The sequence below is a fragment of the Coenobita brevimanus genome, chromosome 72, assembly GCF_032717465.1.
Source record: "Coenobita brevimanus isolate Jiangsu-jjx chromosome 72, ASM3271746v2, whole genome shotgun sequence".
Lineage (NCBI taxonomy): Eukaryota > Metazoa > Arthropoda > Malacostraca > Decapoda > Coenobitidae > Coenobita > Coenobita brevimanus.
The window spans coordinates 3,532,349-3,554,220 of NC_137025.1; the positions used below are offsets into that span (position 1 = coordinate 3,532,349).

General features: G+C 39.6%; 2 protein-coding genes across 4 annotated transcripts in view; both read right to left on the reverse strand.

Annotated features, from left to right (window-relative positions):
* LOC145407260 (glutathione S-transferase 3, mitochondrial-like) overlaps positions 1–16,051 on the reverse strand; it is a 39,052-nt gene extending 23,001 nt beyond the window's left edge. For all 3 annotated transcript variants that reach the window (XR_013898675.1, XM_080278293.1, XM_080278296.1), the window contains exon 1: positions 15,989–16,051. The gene's annotated coding sequence lies outside the window, so the exon portion shown is untranslated. The remainder of the gene's footprint in view (positions 1–15,988) is intronic.
* On the reverse strand, positions 7,616–8,628 carry LOC145407156 (uncharacterized). The gene has a single exon (XM_080278178.1). The coding sequence runs from the start codon at positions 8,587–8,589 to the stop codon at positions 7,732–7,734; it is 858 nt and encodes a 285-aa protein (XP_080134304.1). The 5' UTR covers positions 8,590–8,628; the 3' UTR covers positions 7,616–7,731.
* Positions 16,052–21,872: the final 5,821 nt, after the last annotated feature.

Genomic DNA, 21,872 nt, shown 5'->3' on the forward strand with positions numbered 1-21,872 from the left:
CACTCAAGAGATTCACCAGCAAGTTCAATCCTTTCACGCCTGACAATCTCCACCTGCTCTCCCCGACACGCCGTACACATAAAATCAGCATTATCTCGCAGTCTACCTCTGATACCAATACATCTCTTGTGCACCCATTTATCACAAACACCACACGATGGAATTACTTCCCACGCCCTTGTGGCAAACTGCACATGGCCACTCTCCCTCGTCTTTGACAGTACTGCCACCAACCCTAGATATCATCACTTTTGTTTTATCTGCATTTACCCATAAGCCCTTGTGCCCCATACCATCTCTCCACTTCCTAAACCTTTCCTCCGCCTCCCTTTCATTCTCTGCAATCAACACCAAATCATCAGCATACAACATCTCCCATGGAAGTCCGCTTCTAAAGTCACGTGAGAGGGCTTCAAGTACCATAATAAACAACATGGGACTCAAAACTGACCCCTGATGCACACCAACATTCACGGAAAACTCATCACTCAAATCTCCATTCACCCTTACCTCGGTGCGAGCACCCACATACATAGCCATAACCACCCTAACCAGCGACTCCTCCAAACCAAGTTTTCTCATTGCCCACTTCACCACCTCTATAGGAACTCTGTCAAAGGCCTTTTCCAAATCAACAAAAACAAAATACAGATCCCTTCTCCTACCAATAAATTTTTCCTGAAGCTGTTGAACAATGAATATGGCATAATAATAATAATAATAATAATAATAAATAAAAATAATAATAATAAAAACAAAGGCATTCTTATTGGTAACTGGCGAACCTAAGGACCAGTCTCCATCATCTCCACCTAGTGGGAATACCTAACAGGAGGATGGTGGCTCAGTGGATTACAGTGTCATATACAAGTGGGATGCCTTCATGTGTTGACACCAGCACAACCAGGCCTCAGATGCTTAGTAATACAAAAAGTCTCTTATCTCCTCCCTTCCCCCTTCTTTATCTCCCCAGTGGAGGATGGTGGGCTGTACAGGGCAGCTTCATCCTGCATTGCAATGGGCTTGTGCTCATATGAGCCTGGGACCACCATATTACAAACAAGTCTAGTAAATATGACAATGCTTAAGGACAGATTTAATTTTCAAAATGCATGTAATACAGTATACCTGCAAGGTGGTAGTATCATCTTCAGTGTCAGTGTCTGAACTGGTGGAGGCACTCACTATCCACTCAATCAATATAGTGCTGCTTTGGGTGTCTGACCTTTCCTCTCTTCCTTCCTTCCTGCTTTGGGTGTCTGACCTTTCCTCTCTTCCTTCCTTCCTGCTTTGGGTGTCTGACCTTTCCTCTCTTCCTTCCTTCCTTTTCTATCCTACTTTCCTTCATTCTTCCTTCTGCCTATGGTCGACTTTACACTCCCACTTCTTTCTTTCCTTTATTCTTTCCTCTTTCTGCCTATGGGTGACTCTACTGTACACCGAGTGACAAGCCAAATGGTTTCTTGTACAGCAGGAAACCATTTACTATACTGGGTGGTAACCATATTACCAAATTATGGCACCTGGTGGTTTAGTAGGTAGAATTAAGGCGCTCCAATCAGATTGAGCCTGTGTAGGTTTATCTCTAAAGGGTGGTTGGGGTTTACTGCTCACCTAATGCCACTCATGGTTGAGTGAGGCTGGTCACTCTCATCTTAAATGTCAGGACCAACTTGCCTAGCACCAGGCTCCTATGCTCCTCATAGGGCAACACAGGATTGGATGATAGATGGATGAATGGATTTATGCAAAAGAATACTAACAAAAATGCAGCACCAGCAACTGTTTTTCTGATGTATATGTCCAATTCTCTCATTATATAGGCTTATTGACAAAGCATATGCTAAGTAAGCTGCATGACTTTATATTTTCTAACGCAGACATATTTACTGTATACAGCCATCATGAAATGCACACTCCAGACCTCATGCGTTCAATCATGAAGTACGCAACCACAAAACATTCTCTTTTCTGGCTGCAAGTTGTTTGTAAAATCTGGTTAAATTTGGATGAATACACTTCCAGCATTCCCATACAGACAACAAAAACTTATTGATAATTTATGATGGCACTGCACTCCCATTCACTGACCTATACAGTATTTCTGATTTATAGAGGTTTCCTTTTTCAGGTCATTTTGACAGAAATAGGGCATTTATGCTCAAATAATACCTTCAATGGGATGTCAAGGAAGGATAAAATGAATGACTGACTCCCAATGGTAAGTCTTGTTCAGACAAGCATTCAGCCACCATACTTCAGGATACTATTACTGGCTCATCAGCATCATTATTGATGAAAAACTGGCCCACACAAAATAAACAACCATAGTCCTAAATGCCACATCTGCTTGTCTTCTATGCTCCTTTACACACTACTCTTCCACTGTTGGTCATGTTGTGCCTTCTTAGCAGTTACAGTTTGACATTTTCTCACTGTATACAAAGATTACATCAAGAAGAGCGATAAGTACAGTAATTATTTATTTTTGGAATCTTCTACTTGATATGACACTGGACAGTGTAAGGATATAGGCTTATGCTGCATGAAATTTTTTCAAAGGACAAAATCTTGCAATGCACACTAGTGTGTTTTTGTGTGGCCACTCATTTTGTTCACCCACCCCAGGGTTTAACAAAATGCTGAATTAGTTTTTCTTTTTATTTCGTTTTTACTTTTTGGGGGAGGGGGGTTGGATAATTTAGAAAAATACTGCACTTTCCTTGTGCCAAATATGTATTTGCACTTCATGGACACACTGTATCATCAGTTCTTAACAACTAAGAAGCTTTCTGGATCTTTCTTAACCCTTCAGATCAGTAGTTATTAGCTTTTATGTCAGTTAGTCCTAGTAATGTCAAGATTATGTTAGATTACCCCATATAAGAATATTATGGTGAGATACATAAATATAAAATGAACTGGTTGATTTTGCAAACCGGTTATCCTGCTCTAAGTGCAACAACATCTAGAAAATTGACAGTATATCTTTCTGCTTGAGGACAAATAAACAGAAAAATCTCTAACATAGACCTAACAGCACTGCATTTTATATTCACATTAGCACATGGGCAAAATCAGGTTTAGTCTGCACCTGTGCATTTAGCAATGCCATTGTTTTCCATTCTTTATTTTGCCAGTTACTGATGCATTTTGCTGTTTAACACAGTTTCATATAACGAGTTTCTAGTACACTTTACCTAATCCTGAAAATTCTGGAATGCTAGTCGATTCACTGAAACACAGGTCTGCTTTGTGCACTATATGCTCATTTCACTCTTTTAAATAATCATCATACTACTCTTTCCACCCATAACATATCCCCATTTCCGTGAATTAAAGACATATACATCATTAAGAGCCATATGGTACTGATTTACTGAAGAACAAGGGCAAACACACTGCAAGACATACATACATACATACATACAAGGGGGGACCCCAAAATTCCTGGAAATGTTAACAAAAAAATTCATTACAAACTTACATCATACCCATTTTAGTTCCCTTCGAATTGCCCTCCTTGAAACACTATACACTTGTCCCAGCACTCTTTCCATTCCTGGAAACACTTCCTGAAGTCATCTTTTGTTACCTTGCCCAGAGACTCCTGTGTTTTTTCCTGGATTTCTTCTAAGTTGTCAAGTCTTCTGTCTTTCAGTTCTAACTTAATCTTGGGGAAGAAGAGAAAATCACAGGGAGTGAGATCTGGTGAGTACAGGGGGTGTAGAGCAACATCAATGTTATTTTGGGCTACAAATAGCTGAATTGACAATGTGGTGTGTGATTGTCATGATGCAGGAATCATGTCTGGGTGCACTACTTTGTCTGGACATTTGTAGCTGATGGTTTCTTGTACATGCCTCAGCACTGTAAAGTAAAACTGCCGGCTCATAGCCTGTCCATAGGGAATAAATTCTTTATGGACAACTCCCTCAATGTCAAATAACAAAATCAACATTATCTTGATGCTGGACTTGGCCTAATGCACTTTTTTAGATCTTGCAGATGGTGTCTTTCACTAACTGGACTGCTGCTTGGTTTTGGGGTCATACCCATAAAACCAGGTCTCATCACCTGTAATGACATTTGAAAGTATGGGTCACTTCTCAACTGTCCTCTAATTCTGACACACATTCCCATGATTTATTTTTCGATCTTCCGTTAGAAGACAGGGACAAATTTTGCTGAGACTCAGCGCATGCCATGATTTTGTGTCAAAATCTGTTGGCCTGAACTCTGAGAAACACTTGTGGCCTCCACTAGTTTGTCAATAATGTGATGACAATCCTCCAAGATTACCTGTCAAATTTTCTTGATGTTTTCATCTGTTTGTGAGGTCAAAGGATGGGGAGAACATGGAGAGTCTTGGACTGACACGTTGCCTTTCTTAAAATGTGTGCACTATTTGCAGACTTGTGTTCTTTCACAGCCTGCTCTTTGAAAGCTTGCTCAAGCACTGTCACTGCCTTAGCTACGGTTTTTGTATTAAAGATGAAACATAAACATAAACACACACACACACACACACACTCTCTGTTTATTCAAATCTGCCATAGTGATCTGAGGACAAAAACTGCAAAGTCACATGCATGAACAAAGAAAAAAATGACAGAAATATGGACTTCACCCTCTCAGAGTAATGCCACAAGGCAGAAAGATTCATCAAACTGCATGCAGGCAAGTGGCACCTACCAGTGCAACAGGGAACTATTTCTTTTTCCTGCACCATCAATCTATTCTGGGAATCTTTGGGTCCCCCCCTTGTATACCTTAACAAGAGACGTAAATCCAGCTAACTGTTGAAATTCACATGCTTTTAACAGCACACATTACAAGACAAAATACCGATGGGCATTAAAGAAGTTGTGCTTGCCAAATGATTTTACCCCAGTCCCATATTTGCTTATTTTAAAACTGCTACAAACTGATTTTCATGCCCAAAACATTACAGAAGGCTTGTTACCCATAAAAAATCACAGAACCCCTAGAACAACAGTTACGGTACTAAAAAGCTAAGAATCGCTGCCTTAGCTCACTACTCCTTACATGCTGCAGCTACCTCGAAATTTTACAACAGAAGTATCTCATCTTAGGTTTTCAGGTTTACACATCTGCCTGAAATGCTTCATAGTAACATTACCTCATTTCTTGTCATTTGGATACAACAGACAAGCTGGGTTCCTCAAAACAGCGCTACATAACTATTTATAGTCAATCTTTCAAATGTCAAATATACAAGCAGTTGCTGTTTAAAAAAAAAAAAAAAAAAAAAAAAAAAAAGGTATTTAACCCCCTACTACTACTTACGATGTTAGGGTACAGTATTACTGCACTTAAAACACATCACAGCTACAAACTTTCACATGGAATGAAGTCAGAGATGCGATTACAGTGCAACCTCAAAAATTCAAATGTCTAAAGTTCAGAAACATCTAAAGTTCGAATACTGTACCATAATTTATGAAATCTGTCATTTTTATTTTGCAGAATTAGCTCACAAATGACCACAGACTCCAGCATCACGACAGATGGCTACAATTACCTGGTACTGATGATTTTGTTATAATGCATGTGGTCACCCATAATAGTGTAAAAGTTTCCTTTCCTCCTTGTGGTTAAGTTATTTATTCTTTGATTCAGTTTAACCCCAACACGCCGAGTGTCAGTATGGGCTGCCGCAAAAGGGGTGGACAGAGTCGGTAGGAACAACAAATGCAATCCCACCAAGGTTTAAACTGGCTGCCATCTGATCTCATCACCAAAGGGAAAGGAGAGACTCCTGCCACCCAACACAAGCATACCTCAGTCTTCTCTGTGACTCAGCCAGATGCTGAATGATGTTTTCTGAAACCTTGTCCAATTCCGTTCCGGCTTCATGAGGACCCCTTGCCTCATCCACCCCTGCCAAGTCTCTGCCCAACGATACTAAGAAAGGGTTCAGTGATAGTGTCATAGGGCGTGCCTTGGACGCCACTGTGACTAGTTTATCCAACAGTGGAGAGGTTATCAAGCTGAGAGTGAAGCCAAAGTCAGGGCCACGTGAACAAGCAAGAAGATATCCTGCCTCAAGCGCCAAAAGTTACTCATCTTTTTCATGTCCTTACTCATTGACGTGACCACCTGCAGATCTAAGGATGTTCTCATTTTCAATAAGAAGAGTTTGTGAATAATATGGTCTTTAATTTTGCTTCCCTAACTGCTATACTTTCCCAGATGTGAGGGTTTGAAAAAAATGGCTATTTTAGGAAACAGCCGTTGGGAGAGGGTAGCCACGCCAAAAAAATCCCAATGTCTAGGGGTTAAGAATATTCAGATTTCACCATAATTGTGGCTTCAAAAAGGTGTTCTAGCTTTACCGATTAGTGCAATGTTGTGAAAAAAAAATTATGCAACATAACAATCCAGCCACAAGTATGTACTGTAGTGTGTGTGCACGTGTTGAGATGACTGTGGTGAAGGAAACAACTAAGTACGACATGAAGACAAGAAAGTTCTCAGAAGCTCCATACAGATTGAAACTAGAGTACAGAACTGTCTTTGCATGTGTTCTGAAGGACAGTGATGGCATTATAAACATGACAGTAAATGACATTGCAAAGCAATGTTACAAGCTTTATAATTTCTTTACCAAGTAAAATTACAATAAATATCCTTTAATCATGGAACACCACTTGTTAGACATTATTAACTAATGAATTTTACTCACTTTTGACATAAATATGGTTGTTGGTATGCAGTAATCTCCTAACATACCGGTATTTCTCTTAGATTATTTTGTATCACTGATAAACCACTGTACAATTCACAGGCTATTTGAGAAAATTACCAGGAAACCCCACAGTAAATATAAACCTTCGGCATCTTTTCCACTCGTTTCACACACACGTAGTGCACCATCATTTGAGATTCCAATATTTCTGCAAGATTACAACAATTGTACAGGTGTACACTGTCATAAAATACATTATAAATAATATAATATATGCATTCTGTGAATGAGCAATGCACAATATGTGCATCAGTCAGGTTGTAAACAAGCATCACAGCTGATCACACAGTATGCAACACAAGGCAGTGGTGAAAGATGTGAATATTTGTGTAGCACTGTTGTTCATAAATAAATTAATGAAAAATTATTTTCTCTTACAACTTATTGATCGATGTTAAATATGGATAAAACTACAAAGTGTTTTAGTACAAGTGGGCATACAGAAGATGAGGAAAGAGGTACAAAGTGTTTTAGAGCAAGTGGGCATACAGAAGATGAGGGAAGAGGAACAGAAGAAAAATACTTCATGGTTAGTAACAAATACTGTACTAAGGTAACAGAGATAAAAGATAAATGGTAGTGTTATGAAAACAATGGAAAATAGGATGCCTGAGGCAAGCTACTTAGCCCACAGCTACTACAATACCCATCAAAAGCAAGTCTAAATTATGAGCATTAAGACAAGGATATGATGTAAATACTTCATACAAAGTTCAAATCTGTCAAAAGTTCGAATAGTTTGTGGACACAAGCATTTAAAGATTCTGAGGTTGCACTGTACTACCCAATTAAAAATATCTGGTAAATTACAAAAATAACTTATTGTAGAACTGCACAGGCTATTACCAAAGGTGAACTGTAACATAACAGATTTCCATTCTACAATGTAGCTATTTGCTTTTGTACAAGAGTACAGTACCACAGTTTATATTTCTAGCTCTGTAAATTAGGCTGAGGCATCAAGGTGAACTGTCATCAGTGACATCAAGAACCTCATCTTTTACACACATATCAACTTCCAAGTAACTTAAAGATTCTGAAAACTCTTCTGTTGGCTTTTTGGATTCAGATGGAGGGTTCTGTCCACTCTGAGATCCAGCAAGGCTAAATATCATTTTCAAGCCTCTAGCCAATGCTGGGTCATCACTGGCTGCCTGACTATCACTAAGCTGTTGTACTGTTATCAAATGCTGGGGGTGCTGCTTCATGTGGTCATTGTATACATGTCGCTGGCTAAAGTTCTGACCACATGCTCCACACACGTAAGGCCGTTCGCCTGTGTGTACCCGCATGTGCCTCCGGAGATCAGAGTTTTGACTGAACCGCTTGCCACAGGTCTCACAGGCAACAGGCTTCTCCCCAGTGTGAACCATCATGTGCTTCTTGAGCTTCCCACTCTCTGTGAAGCTGGCATTGCAGGTAAGACACACAAAGGGACGGTGGCCAGTGTGAAGCCTGGAATGCCTTGTCAGATCACTGTTCTTCAGAAAATCTTTGCCACATTCTTTACAGTGGAACTCCTTAATACCATCATGAATCTTCAAGTGGTTTTTAAGGTCACTTTTCTTAATAAAACTTTTCTCACACTCAGAACATTCAAAAGGTCTCTCCCCTGTGTGATGCCTCATGTGAATTGTTAGTTTAATTTTCTCGATAAAACCAAGGCCACAGACCTGACACACATGTGGCCGCTCACCAGTGTGGATCATGACATGTCGCTTCAAGTCACTGTTCTTGGCAAATGCTTTACCACAATTCTGACACTCAAAAGGCTTATCACTGCCCTCAGCCTGCCTGCTCCACCTCGCCTCAGCCATCGCTCTCCCTCACTGCGACACAGTCCAATTGATATTTGCTGTCACTCCTGTAAACATGATGCAAAGATAATTCATAGAGAGGCTTATGTTCTGACGCATTCTCAAAACTACAACTGCCGCATAAAAATCAACCTATTTATCTATTTATCATCCATTCTTTTATGGCTCCATCAGAAGCAAAGGGACCTGGGGCTACATTACTTAGTCCATACTCTTGCGGCAAAAATAACCAGCTGGTCACCCAAGTGACATAATGTAAGTTATAAACCCCAACAACCTCTCTGATATAACCCTTTTAAGCTCCACTGGTTGGAGCACTTCATAATCCAATAGATTACCAGACATCCATTTGGTTGTATGCGTACTGCCAAACTTAGTATATATAAGTAAATGGTTTCCTGGACTAGCCTACGATAAACTAAATGACTTGTCACTCAGTGCAGTCATCTAAAGGTAGCTATATATCAAGTGAGAGGATGGTGGGCATCATCACCTACCACAAAGTATACCGGTACATATCATATTCAACTGATCATCATTTCTCACTATCAACAATATCCAGTACTTTACAGCACAGTACAGTACAGCACATACAGTATGGGGTACAGTACTGTATAGTCATGACATGTATGGTAGCCACAACGAATGGTGACTGTCTGATGAGACACTCATGAGGTACTAAATGTGATGAGATCAATGAGAAAGTAGCCATATGTTACCTATTAAATTATCATTTACCAGTATCACAGGTAAACAATGGTGAGTCCAAAGGTTTTAAGAGAAAAGCAAAACTTACTTACTGTATTGATACTGCTTAAGTTTTGCAAGTTTTAAATCCACTAAATTACCAATAATGTACATTTACAGCACGTTAATCCCTTTGGTCAAAGGCATTCCAGAGTTCAAGGTTGCTGTTGACATGACCTCTGGCTATCAGCACATCAGTGTTCAAAAGTTCAAGGTTAATCAATAACACAGCCTTACTACAAGACAAAGTGTTTGAAAACAATTTATGCTGAAATAACTTTAGACCAACTGCATGGGGCCTACCTTTAGTATGATACCCTCTGTTTAATCAACACACAATCAACCTGGCCCAACAGGATCCATGTTACTGTAGAAATCGTATGTGTATGGTATCTTATGTAAATTTACTGATTGACAAACCATCCCAGAGTTTATCTAATTTGGCTACAAACCAAGTGCCTCCAAGCTGTGTCATCAATCATCACTATTCCCTTCTGTCTTGCTACTCCAAACCTCCTTCCCTCAAATAGGCCTCCGATCCCATTTTCTCCATCTTATTTTTGTCCTCTCTCCTCATTTCCAGCTTGTACTCTCACTGCATCACATATGTCTAAACCACCTAAATACTGTACATTCCTTCGTTCGTTCGTTTGAAGATTTCCTCCACCTATAGTGGAGGCCGGGCAATACATTAGCCCGGTCTCTTAACCCCATCAATAAAATGATGTGCACAGTGCTTTTATTTCATTTTTGCTATCTCCAGATTACAGTACAGTATTACATTCAGCCTAGGAGAGATTTTTTAGAACTGGAGTTGGATAAGGCTTGAACTTCTTCAGTAAAAATATTTCCTCAAATAATAAAATCATCTGGAGGTTGAATAAGCAAAATACAAATAACACCTTGTGGTGAAGGGTTGACCACAGCCACCACATCTACATTTATTCTGCTTTGTCTACACACTTATCCATTTATCCATCACTTTTCTTTGGTAACACAATAACACTTTTCAGACAACTTTACGTACACTCCTCAAGCAAATGAAATGACCTTTCCTTCACATATAAATTAGCTGAAAGCTGAAGAAAAAAGAAAAAGTACCATACCTATAGCATACATTCATCCTTTACAGAGGAAAACCAAAAAGAATAACCAAAATCAAGATCCTTTCAATCCATAAAAAGAATGAAAGAGAGAGAGAGAGAGAGAGAGAGAGAGAGAGAGACTAAAGAACCCCAATCAACCAATCCAAACACAACAAACTTAACCTTACCAAACCTACACCATTTTGCCATATCTTAACCCCTTAACCGCGGGGCGTCACTTTCGTGACGCTTGGGAGCAAGGGATCATACCGCGGGGCGTTGCTTTTGTGATTCTGTGTTATTTTGAATTCACCCGGGCTTCCAAGTGGGGGCTTGTATCATCTATCAGTACTGCCAATGTCCAACACTAGTCAGCACTCCTAATCTCACATCCATTGTTGACAATTTAGCCATTTCTCCCCGTTCTTGACTCCCCTCCCTACCCCCCCTCCATTACCCTATCCTCTCGCCTGCCCAGCCGTGCTACGCTAAGTAAATCTTCCCTGGAATTTTTCACTGATTTCATCCATTGAAATAAGCCCTATGTCCTATTCTTATACCAAATAATATATACAAGAAAGAAATAAGGTAAGTGAGAGTGCCATACACCTGGAATTGGCTAATTATCACCTGACAACACCTCACGTGCACTCGTTCGCTAATTTTCGCTGTTTTTTTCCCCTTGAAATATGCCGTATAATCTATTTTCGTAATAAATATACATGTAAGGAGGGAAGGGAGAAGCCTAAGTGATATTTACATTCACCTGGAACTACCTAATTTATAATGTATTGTCTAGATTTCCTGCCAATCATTTCAGTGCTAGACAAAGCTGTTTCAAAATCTAACATTGGTAGCTCTGAATATATATCTCCTAAGTAGGCCTCTAATCTATTTTCGTAATAAATATACATGTAAGGAGGGAAGGGAGAAGCCTAAGTGATATTTACATTCACCTGGAACTACCAAATTTATAATGTATTGTCTAGATTTCCTGCCAATCATATCAGTGCTAGACTTAGCTGTTTCAAGAACTAATATTGGTAACTCTGAATAACCCATAAGCAGGCCTCCACGCTGGCCCTCCATTATCAGTTTACTCTCATCTTCCGAAGCGAGGGTACGTATGTTTCTTCTTGCTGACTTCAAGGCCTTTTTTCACCCCCATGCAAATGGCCCTGTGACCTTTACCCCCAACTAAACCTCGTGTGGAAAGAGGTAAAGGGCTGACAATTGATAAAAGAGTGACTACGATCTTTCTATTGAGTAAAACAGTGCAAGTGGAATTGTAAATAATGTGTAAATAATGTGTAAACAGCAAGTGAAAGTAATGAATGTAAATATACGTGAACAATGGAAAATAGTTTTATAAGTTATTTCAAGTGACAGTGCACAACACAGTGTAAATAGAATAGAAATGTAAATAACGTAAATAAAATAGAGAACGTAAATAGAAATGTAAATGAGTAGTATTATAAGAATAAGAGTATATACCCTAGGAGTAATGAAAGTGAAAGTTTCACTCTAGCATGTCTGAATGCTATGAGTTATGAGAGTGAAGATGAAAGTGACTCACTCTCAATGCCAGTATACAGGACGAGAAAGTGAATGCTACGTATTTTACTGAAAGAAATTGAATCCCTACAGTGACAATAAACTAATACTACTGAAGGAAACTTATGGATAAAGACTGTAGATATATATAAGTGTTATATAGTAATAGAAATATAAAGTGTGAGGGGTTTTATGAATAATAAATGACAGAGTACCAAGAGCGAACTAGTGCCAGTGTGACGATCAGACGCGCTCGTAATTTCCATTGCTTTCACAGTGTTTTTTTTTTTTTAGTATGGATCCCAAACTACTTGAAAATTGTAGAATAGTGTTTATAGTGTTTGTATCTGGCTGTGGTAATCATATTACGGGTTGTCGGGAAGTGTAAAGTGGAGACTTTGTTACCCTACTTCAGAGGTCTCCACAAGTCCTACGGTAACCAACAAAGGCTCAACAATCATTCCAGGAGAAAGCTGAAGGTATGTGCCATAAGCATATGTAATTTTATTATTCTAGGACTAATAACTGATTTTTGGCAAATATTTTTTGAGAGTCTGTCGGAGCCCAAATAACCCCGCGGCACACGCAAGTCATTGGTAAACAAGCCCGCGGTGTAGGGGTTAAAAAAAAAATAATAATAAAAAAAATAAAAAAAGGAGGGGGAGAGGAAACTAACCAAATCAAACCACACTGACTTAATCTAACAGACTAGACCTAATCTATGTTACACTGTTTAAGCTATGTGGTACCTTATTTGGCTGATTCCTGTGCAATAGTGAATGATAGTCGAATCTGAGGGCTGTCAAGATTATGATTACGGTATTGGAAAAAAAAAAAAAAAAAAAAAATCTGGAAAGCTGAATCATTTATGCTGTGCTACTTTCCATCATTACTCCTCCTCATATATGGGCTCTAAGTCTGAAACAGATTCCTCACCACACACTGTATGGGCTATGACCTTGAAACTGAATTATTCTGAGCACTGGGGAAAAAAAAAAAAAAAAAAAAAAAAAGGGGGGCTCTGATCACTAATTTGCTGACCAATTCAATCTGATGATGTAGCTATCTTCATACATTATTCCTGCTACCAAAAGATCATTTTATTCTACTTCAGGGAAACATCTTGTGGTGCACATATTATTGAAGGTTATACCAATATCTACACCTTCCAGTTCAAAAAACCTCCCCATTGTTGAATATTATCTGACAGTAGCAAGAATAAAATGGAAAATGCCATCATCAGACTGAAAGGGTCGAGTGTGTGGCTAAGGTATCAGGTTTGACACGAACAACCTCTATACTATCCTGTGAGTCAGAAATAATGAAAATTGGTTATTTCATGGCTAGGCTATTTAAGAATGTAGCTGGGTTGAGGGCAGTCCTTATGAGGCATCCATTGGTACAAGGGCTTATCAACCATAACCAAGTAATGGTTGTTTGGCCACTGTATTGGACACCTCATACTGATTCCTTAAATTTTATATTAATGCAATGGTTTCCAACCTTTTCTAATTTTTGCTCCCCCTCCCCCTCACTGAATGACATGTTCCCTGCACCCCCCTTCCTCAAATCCAGTATTTTACTGGCATAGTTGGCACATGTCAATAAATATCACAGATTCTTAATGTTTGAAATTGTTTATATATTCAGATAACTAGAGTTCTTATTCATATCTGAAAATTTTCTCCATATTTAGAAATTACTGAATTCCATCATAATTCATAGTTTTCAAATATAATTACCCTCTTTATCAAGCCTTCGAGCCCCCCCCCCCAGGCAGCCCTTTGTGCCCCCCTAGGGGGGTGTGCCCCACAGGTTGGAAACCATTGTATTATTGGATTAGTTCTGTACAACTGGATGACATTCACCTTACGTAGGGTGTTATGAGGTTGTGGTTATATTGGCTAATTAACAGAAAAACCACCTTTCCAAAATTCATTCAACATAATTATATGAAAATGGACATGAAATAACTCAGAGTCAAATGGCCACCCCGTACGGGATTATGGCGTCTGGAAAAAAAAAAAAAAAAAAAGACATGAAATCAACCAGTTTCATATTGCAAAGGAAGCAACAATTCTTAAGAGATGGGAAAATTGATAGGATAGTACACTTGTAGATTACAAAATTGTTAACAACAGACATAAATATTAAATAAAGACGACTCTATACATTACTCTCTCATATTACAGAGTAATAACTAATTTCACCCCTAAAGACCTATACCTGTCAACTGACAGTTACAGAAAATGCTGCAAAAAGTCCTATGGCTGCTGATGGTACAGAGGCTACCAAAAACTGGCAGTAGGTAGCACCGCTCTTTTATGATGTATATGGACCTGGCCAATGGGAACAGATTAAGTGGTGGGAGGCATGATCTGGCCCCCTCCCTGGGTGTGGGGACCACCCCCTTCCCAGGTCATCTCTCCACCTCCTTTTGCCCCACTGGATCCTGTCTTCTGCGTCCCCTCCCACCCAAACTACCCCCCCATACCCCCTCTAGACCACATTGGGTGTCTGTGTGGCAGATATATTCCCTCCCTTCCCCCCCCCCAATGCCCTTTCACAATCCCTCCACCTCCCTATTCCCCCTTATTTCTCATGGACATCCCATTCACCCTCGCAGTGAGGAGTGACCTTTTTTTTTTTTTTTTGATAGTTGATTGTGCAGTAACAATTAGACATATGAGTTAGAAATACATATACATTTTCTGCTGTGTAGAATATACATTTTCTGGTGTGCAAAATAAAGCTCTTCAAATCTATAAGACCAAAATTTACTTTGGTGCATTTTTTTTTCTCTCTCTATAAATGAGGGGTAACAATTTTTACTTTTGATGTTCTTTGACAGTCGATATTGTGGTAACTGTATGTCATATGAAACATACATTCTCAGGTGTGTAAATTCAAGCTCTTGAAACCTATAAAATTTTTTTTATCTTGGTGAAAGTTAAAAAATCAGACCCTTTTTGCAGGTATAGGGATAGGGGGGTTGGGAGATTTGCAGTCTTTAGGGGTTAACCTAACCTAACCTTAATACTCTGGATAATGAAGTATGACGGAAGCTCCCTCTTTGTGGAACTACGATGCAAATAAAAAACAAATACTGTACTATAAAGTATGAATATGGATGAGTTTTGTGATAAGCTTACAGAAAACAATGGTGATTTCTTAAGACAAATAGCCTACTGAACATTTCACAGTATAAGAGCTAAAAAATCTGTGAATGGGCTACCCCAAAAATATTTTCATACATCAGTACATATGGTAAGGCAATGATACAGAAAACTATTAAGATACAGCTCAATCCAATGGACAAAGGTTCAGCCAATAATATTTTTTAATATTTTCACATTCAATAACTAACTAACACTAGTTACCACTTGCCATGCGAGTGTTATTAATAAACGTTAATTACTAGCAAATTATTGTCTGCAGAATGCTCTGGCTGATGCAAAAATCAAAAGAATCCAAGGTTGTACAAAAGAGTATATAAACATGTACCAATAAAGCTTCACTAATTGCTTTTCCTAGCTACCACTGGTTAATTTTTATCTGATATGGCATGGTCTCACCTCCTCAACAGTAATCGTTCCGCCCCAGTGGCAAGTAAAAAGGAAATCAAAGGCCAGCAACCAATGCCAACCCAAACGGTGGTCCAAGGCAACGATGACATTGCGTGCAGCCGCCCTACCTACTGTACTCACTCAAGCAATAACCCAGCCTGACTCCACCACATCACCTCCACCCTCATGATACACTCTTTGGGCTATGGCTGCCACTAAGGTTATCACTGATTAATCTACGTCGGTCAGTCTTCGACCGCTCGTTATTTCTCCTAGAAACAAGATGTAAACAAACGTCAACTCCATGCAAGGATTAGTTCTAGGATGCTAGTGATTTCTCATCATTCTTGACTACCTCAGTCATTCATATTGATGAATTATATTTTCTACAAATCCCTCAAACTAGATACGTCTCTAACTTTAGTTAAAATGATCTCAATACGGTACCTGACGTTTGATAACGATGAAAGAGTATGATCCGGCAGGCTACTACCGTGGCACTCAAGGCTCAAGCACAACGAAATAACACTTAACATCCTTTTGTGTATGTATTACATAAAACGTAAGCGCACAGATTTGTAGTTACATATGGTAATAAAATGCAAAAGAATTTTGCATATAACCATTATTTTTATGTACGCTGATATACAGGTATCATTATAACTCGATCTTTTCATATATTGCTCACAGCTGTTATATTTTATTAAGTACTGCATAATGTAATTTATGTAAGCTCGTAGTCATTTTCGGGTTCCCCTCCAATCTTTTGAGCCAGCTAGTCGTTTCAATATTAATTACATATGGAGATAAAAATAAAGTCGGTGTTCCATGTGAATTAATTGTTATTTCGTCTCTTATCTTCCCAGGTGAAAATTGATATATCCCCCCCAGGCCCCCACCCCTTTCACTCGTTTCATTTTCGAAGAAACTCGTTTACCTTGCCCATCAACCTTCTTGCGTTCTCCACGTTCAAATTCACTCGCATAACCCTTTCACCACACTGTTTACATCCATTTTATCCATATAAACATACTGAAGCACATACTTTTATCAGTCTGCGTTATTCAATATCTTTCGTATCATTTCTTATCTTATACATAGTAAGCAGTCTCAGACTCTGTTCGCATTCATGACATGCCAGTCTCACAAGTTAAAATGGGCATGACACACCCTCACGACAGACCACAATAAATTGTTAAAATGTGTCTTAGTTGTAGCTACAACAACCCTGACCTATGTAGCAATAACACCTACTGTATGCAGCGTCAAGTGGGGGAGGGGTCGATCTCTGATGTTGGCAGTAGGAATACAACATGAAGAGGAATACAACAGTTTTCACAAACTGGAGGTGGGGGGCCCTGATGGGGCCAAGTCCTACTGTGTGTGGGGGGGTGGGAGGCAATGCTGCAGTGTATACGCATTAAATAATCTGAAATTTCAAATGGGATTGCGGAGGCCAAGGGTCAGTCTGGAGAGAACTATTATAACCGAGTGCCCAGTGAAATGGGCCAAACGTACAAGTATGTTCGCTTACCATTCTTGGTTCCACTCTGGTCTGTCCTCCCCCCCCCCAAACTTTTTTCATATACACACCAGTGGATCTGAGCACTCACAACCCCTTGTCATGTCTCTCTCTATACATACATCATCTGTTCATATTTATCCTGTAATTTTTCCCTTCTTGCACTTCCATGCCTCCCTCCACCCTGAAACTAACAGGTTACAGATACCCTTTCCCACCATATCCATATCCATTCTTGGTATGACCATACCATCTATGCACATTTTCATAATTTCTTCAATCAACAAGGCTTATTACTGCGTATATTTCATGAGTCTTTACTTCTTATCCTATCTAGCCTATGTAACCGACATTTGTTCTGTATCAACCCCACTTCCACTGCTTTTACCCAAAGGGATTATTACCATGAACTAGACCTAGATAGCCCATAAAGCCCAGGTAGGGTTACAGGAGAGCACTACCCCTCCCAGCAAGGGAAGCGGGCTTGGCGTGAACTCTCGATCTCGTGATTTCAAGCCACACGCTTTATCACAAAGCTACCCTGTTCCCCGTGCTCTTACCCTTGACTTTTCAAACTCATGCTCAAAGAGCACAACATCGACATGCATATGACCACCAATACATCTTGCAGCCTTTTACGTATAGGTCCATCAGATGTGAAACAGTCCACTTTTCACTATAATCCACCCATCATCCAATCATACGTTGCCCCATGAGGAAAGTAATAACCTGAAGCTAGGCAAGTTGGTCCTGAAATTTAAAATGAGAGTGACCAGCCTCACTCATCCCTGAGTGGCATTACGTGAACAATAAACCCCAACCATCCCCTGGATATAAACCTTCACTGGCTCAATCTGATTGGAGCGCCATAATTACCAGTACCCACTACTGTACTGTATTCATCACCATTCTCACCCCCACCTCCATAATTCTTGTTTTGATGTTTTATAACCCCATTTACATGAACAACCATGGGTACATCACACACCATTACCTCTTTTCATAAGAATATGAAACCACTCATACAAAGTACTGTCTGCCCTTAAAAATGTTCCACTGTCATCACATTTTATATCTTTTCAGTTCCCTTTCATCCATTCCATACATGCATAGCACTGTCTACAATTCCACCATTTTCTAGTCATTTGCTTTACCCAGCTCTATAAATGTCATACTGGTAAATATCTTAGCCCTTCTCACATGCTTTCTCAGGTCTACCTCTAATACAAATATCTGATCCACGTACTGGGTATCCTGGAATGAACTGTTTCATTCAGGACTGGTGTAACGAAATTAGTAGGGGTTTCTATGGCATGCTGGTGGATCTTGTAGATTATCAGTATAGTCTGTTTTAACAAAATTCAAATACTGTACTCAAATGTTCCCTGCCCTATCCTTGGACTGAGCTCCAATACTTTCAGGCAAATGCCAACTTCCAAAAACACTGAACACACATATTCCACAAAAATTTATGCATTCAATTGTCAATTTTACTTTTGTACAAAATAGATAAATAACAACACATCATCATGAAGTGCTACGGTTTTCTGATCCCATTACTTGTTCACTCTCACTAGCGCATGTGATGTATTCTCCTTCTGTGGTCCATGAGGTTAATGAAGGATAGCTTTGGTCACAATTTCTGTTTTAATAACACAGAGTGATGCAATAAAACATGCAAGAAATAAAATTCACATTACAGGACTTGACAACAATAAGCTCACAACACCTACATCCTAAAACAGTGGTGGCAGTTAAATACATCTGATGACACTTTGCTACCTCCCAGGAACCCCCGTGGCCACAACACAAGTATTCCATTATGCCTCAGCATTTATCCCTTTTTGCTATTACAAGTTGTCTAACTCTTCTTCTATGTTGCTGGAGTTTTTCCCTTTGCAACATCACCAACTGTTAGTAGCTAGTGTATGATAAACTTAGTCTGAACATTAAAATTTTGGAAATATGGGAGTACTAGTACAGTGTATCATATACTGTATCTAACTTGATATGATTCTTGCTGCTGAAATAGTGATATCTGAACACAAAAACAGTATACTTCCCTCCTTACGACATAGGAATGTTTATCATACTGGAATGAAGTTAATGAGATAACCAGCAGGGGTACCCAGTATTGCCTGGGTAAAACCCTATGATCATGAATGCTGGCATTGCCTGGGACCCTGGATGAAAACTCCCTCTGTCAGAGAAGACCCCCAGGGTGTGCCATTTTCCCCAATGAACCTATATTCCTCCTTGGGAATACCTTCCCTAGAGCTATTCTAACATGGACCTATTTTCCAACTACTCACCTCACCAACCAAACCCATACCCACGCATCCTGCCAATGCCACCAATCCATCCACCCATCTGACCTGCTGTAGCTAATAATGATATGGTTGTAAAGTAAAAAATATTGTATGGCAACTGTCATGTTGATGATTATTACTAATTAGTTCTAATCTTGGCTATGTGGGGCACCACTTTAGCAACTGTAATATACATATCTAAAGTCACCATAAAAAATTACAACTCTTTAGAGAGTTCTATATGCATCCCCCTCAATTTCCATAGAGAACAGGCAGATAAACTTTCTCATTTACCTGTGTGTGTGTGTGTGTGTGTGTGTGTGTTCTTACCTACCTAATTGTTCTTACCTAATTGTATCTTTACAGGAATGAGTCAAGCTCGTACTGTCCCGTGTCTTAAACCATATTTATCGTACATATCCTTAAATTTGTGAATTGTTTTGGCACACACTATTTCATTCGGTAGTGCATTCCATTGATCAATTGCTCCGTTTGGGAAACTGAATTTCCTTACGTCTTTATCACCTCTCTTCTTATGCAGTTTTTTGCAGTGTCCTCTTGCTGATGCTTCTCCATATGTTATGTAATCATTTATGTCTATGTGTGTGTGTGTGTGTGTGTGTGTGGACATAATAAACTAGTCCTGAGCCCTGCTTCCACTAACACTCCCCAACCTACAACTTGTACAAGCTATTAGCTATGGTCACAGGTAATGTTCCTGCTGCGTTCCCACAGTCCACCTGGCTGAGTGGACCTGGTGACCGCAGGCTCTCTGGCACATAGCGCATCATGAACACACAGGATGCAATGAGAGAAATACATAAAATCAGGGTCTTATTTCTTTTTGATATCCTTAAATAAAATGAACTAATGGTCTTGCCACACTGATCAACGATAAACTGGGATGATATACTGCTTGAATACTGCAGTTAAACCTTCAGATGTGAGAAAAGATTACAGATCATGACAACACATGGCAAAGCTAAGCTTAAGTTGGGCAGAGTGCTTCTGAGTCATGAAGAGGCTTTTTACGTCCACAACCGATAGGCTATTTAACGTTATGATACCAGTACTTGCTGTTAAACACAGTATGTTACAATAATTGTTAACTATGATTCATAACATATAGGCATGGCATTATTTAGTCCGGATAAAGGATTAAAAATGGTTAAAAGCAGCATGGAGAGCTGCAATTGGGTGACCAAGGCCAACACATGCAAGCATGTTGGAGCCTTTATTAACAAACAAAACAAACAGAAATGACGAATCATAGTATCATGACCACAACAGTTTCGCTCGGAATCAAGTATAGTACAGTAACTGTACTGTACTGTATACAGAGGCAAGTCACAGAGGCTGTAAACAGAAATCATCTGTGCCAACAATACAGTATATCAATACATTTATGATCTAAAGAGGCTTCATACATCCACAATCTCTAGCTGGTGTGTACAATTGGTTTATGCCATACAGTAAATCACTATAATTTAAGCACCGAATACATGAGAGTTTGTACAAACTATTAATAAATGAAAACAACAAATCACTTGATAGGCAGTGATACAGATGATTTTCCTTGATTACTGGTATAACAAATAAAATGTGGAATATCTTGTATATTTAGAAAAGAAAAGGGATCTGTACTCTGTTTTTGTTGATTTGGAGAAGGCCTTTGACAGAGACCATAGGGAGGTGGTGAAGTGGGCAAAGCCTTGGGATCAAAGAGTGACTGGTTAGGGTGGTTATGGCTCTGTGTGTGGGTGCTTGCACCCAGGTAAGGATTAACGGAGATTTGAGTGATGAGTTTTCCGTGAATGTTGGTGTGCATCCGGGGGTCAGTCTTGAGCCCTTTGTTTATCATCGTGCTTGAAGTTCTCTCACGTGACTTTAGAAATGGACTCCCATGGGAGATGTTGTATGACAATTATTTGGTGTTGACTGCAGAGGGTGGGAAGGGAGGCTGGGGAAAGATTTGGAAGTGGCGAGATGATATGGGACACAAGGGCTTAAGGGTAAATACAGATAAAACAAAACTGATGGTATCTATGGCTGGTGGCGGTACTGTCAAAGAAGAGGGGGAATGGCCATGTGCGATTTGCCACAAGGGTGTGAGAAGTAATTCCATCTTGTGCTGTGTTTGCGGTATGTGGGTGCATAAGAGATACAGTGGTATGAGAGGTAGACTGTGAGATAATGCTGATTTCATGTGTGCGGTGTGTCAGGGAAAGCATGTGGAGATTTTCAAGCGCGAAAGGATTGATCTTGGATGCGAGTCTCTTGAGTATGTGGAAGAGTTTTGTTATTTGGGAGACATGTTATGTGCTGGAGGTGGGGCTGGAACCTGTGGCTAGAGTGAGGAGTGGTTGGAAGTAGTTCAGGGCAGCTGTTGCCTCTCCTGACAGTGGAAGGGATAGTCCTCTGTGCTAAGGGATCTCTGTATGTGGCATGTGTTAGGAGTGTCATGCTGTATGGTAGTGAGACCTGGGCCATAAAAGAAGAG

Coding starts and splice junctions, on each gene's coding strand:
- LOC145407156 (XM_080278178.1), bottom strand. CDS start 8,589: ATGGCTGAGGCGAGGTGGAGCAGGCAGGCTGAGGGCAGTGATAAGCCT.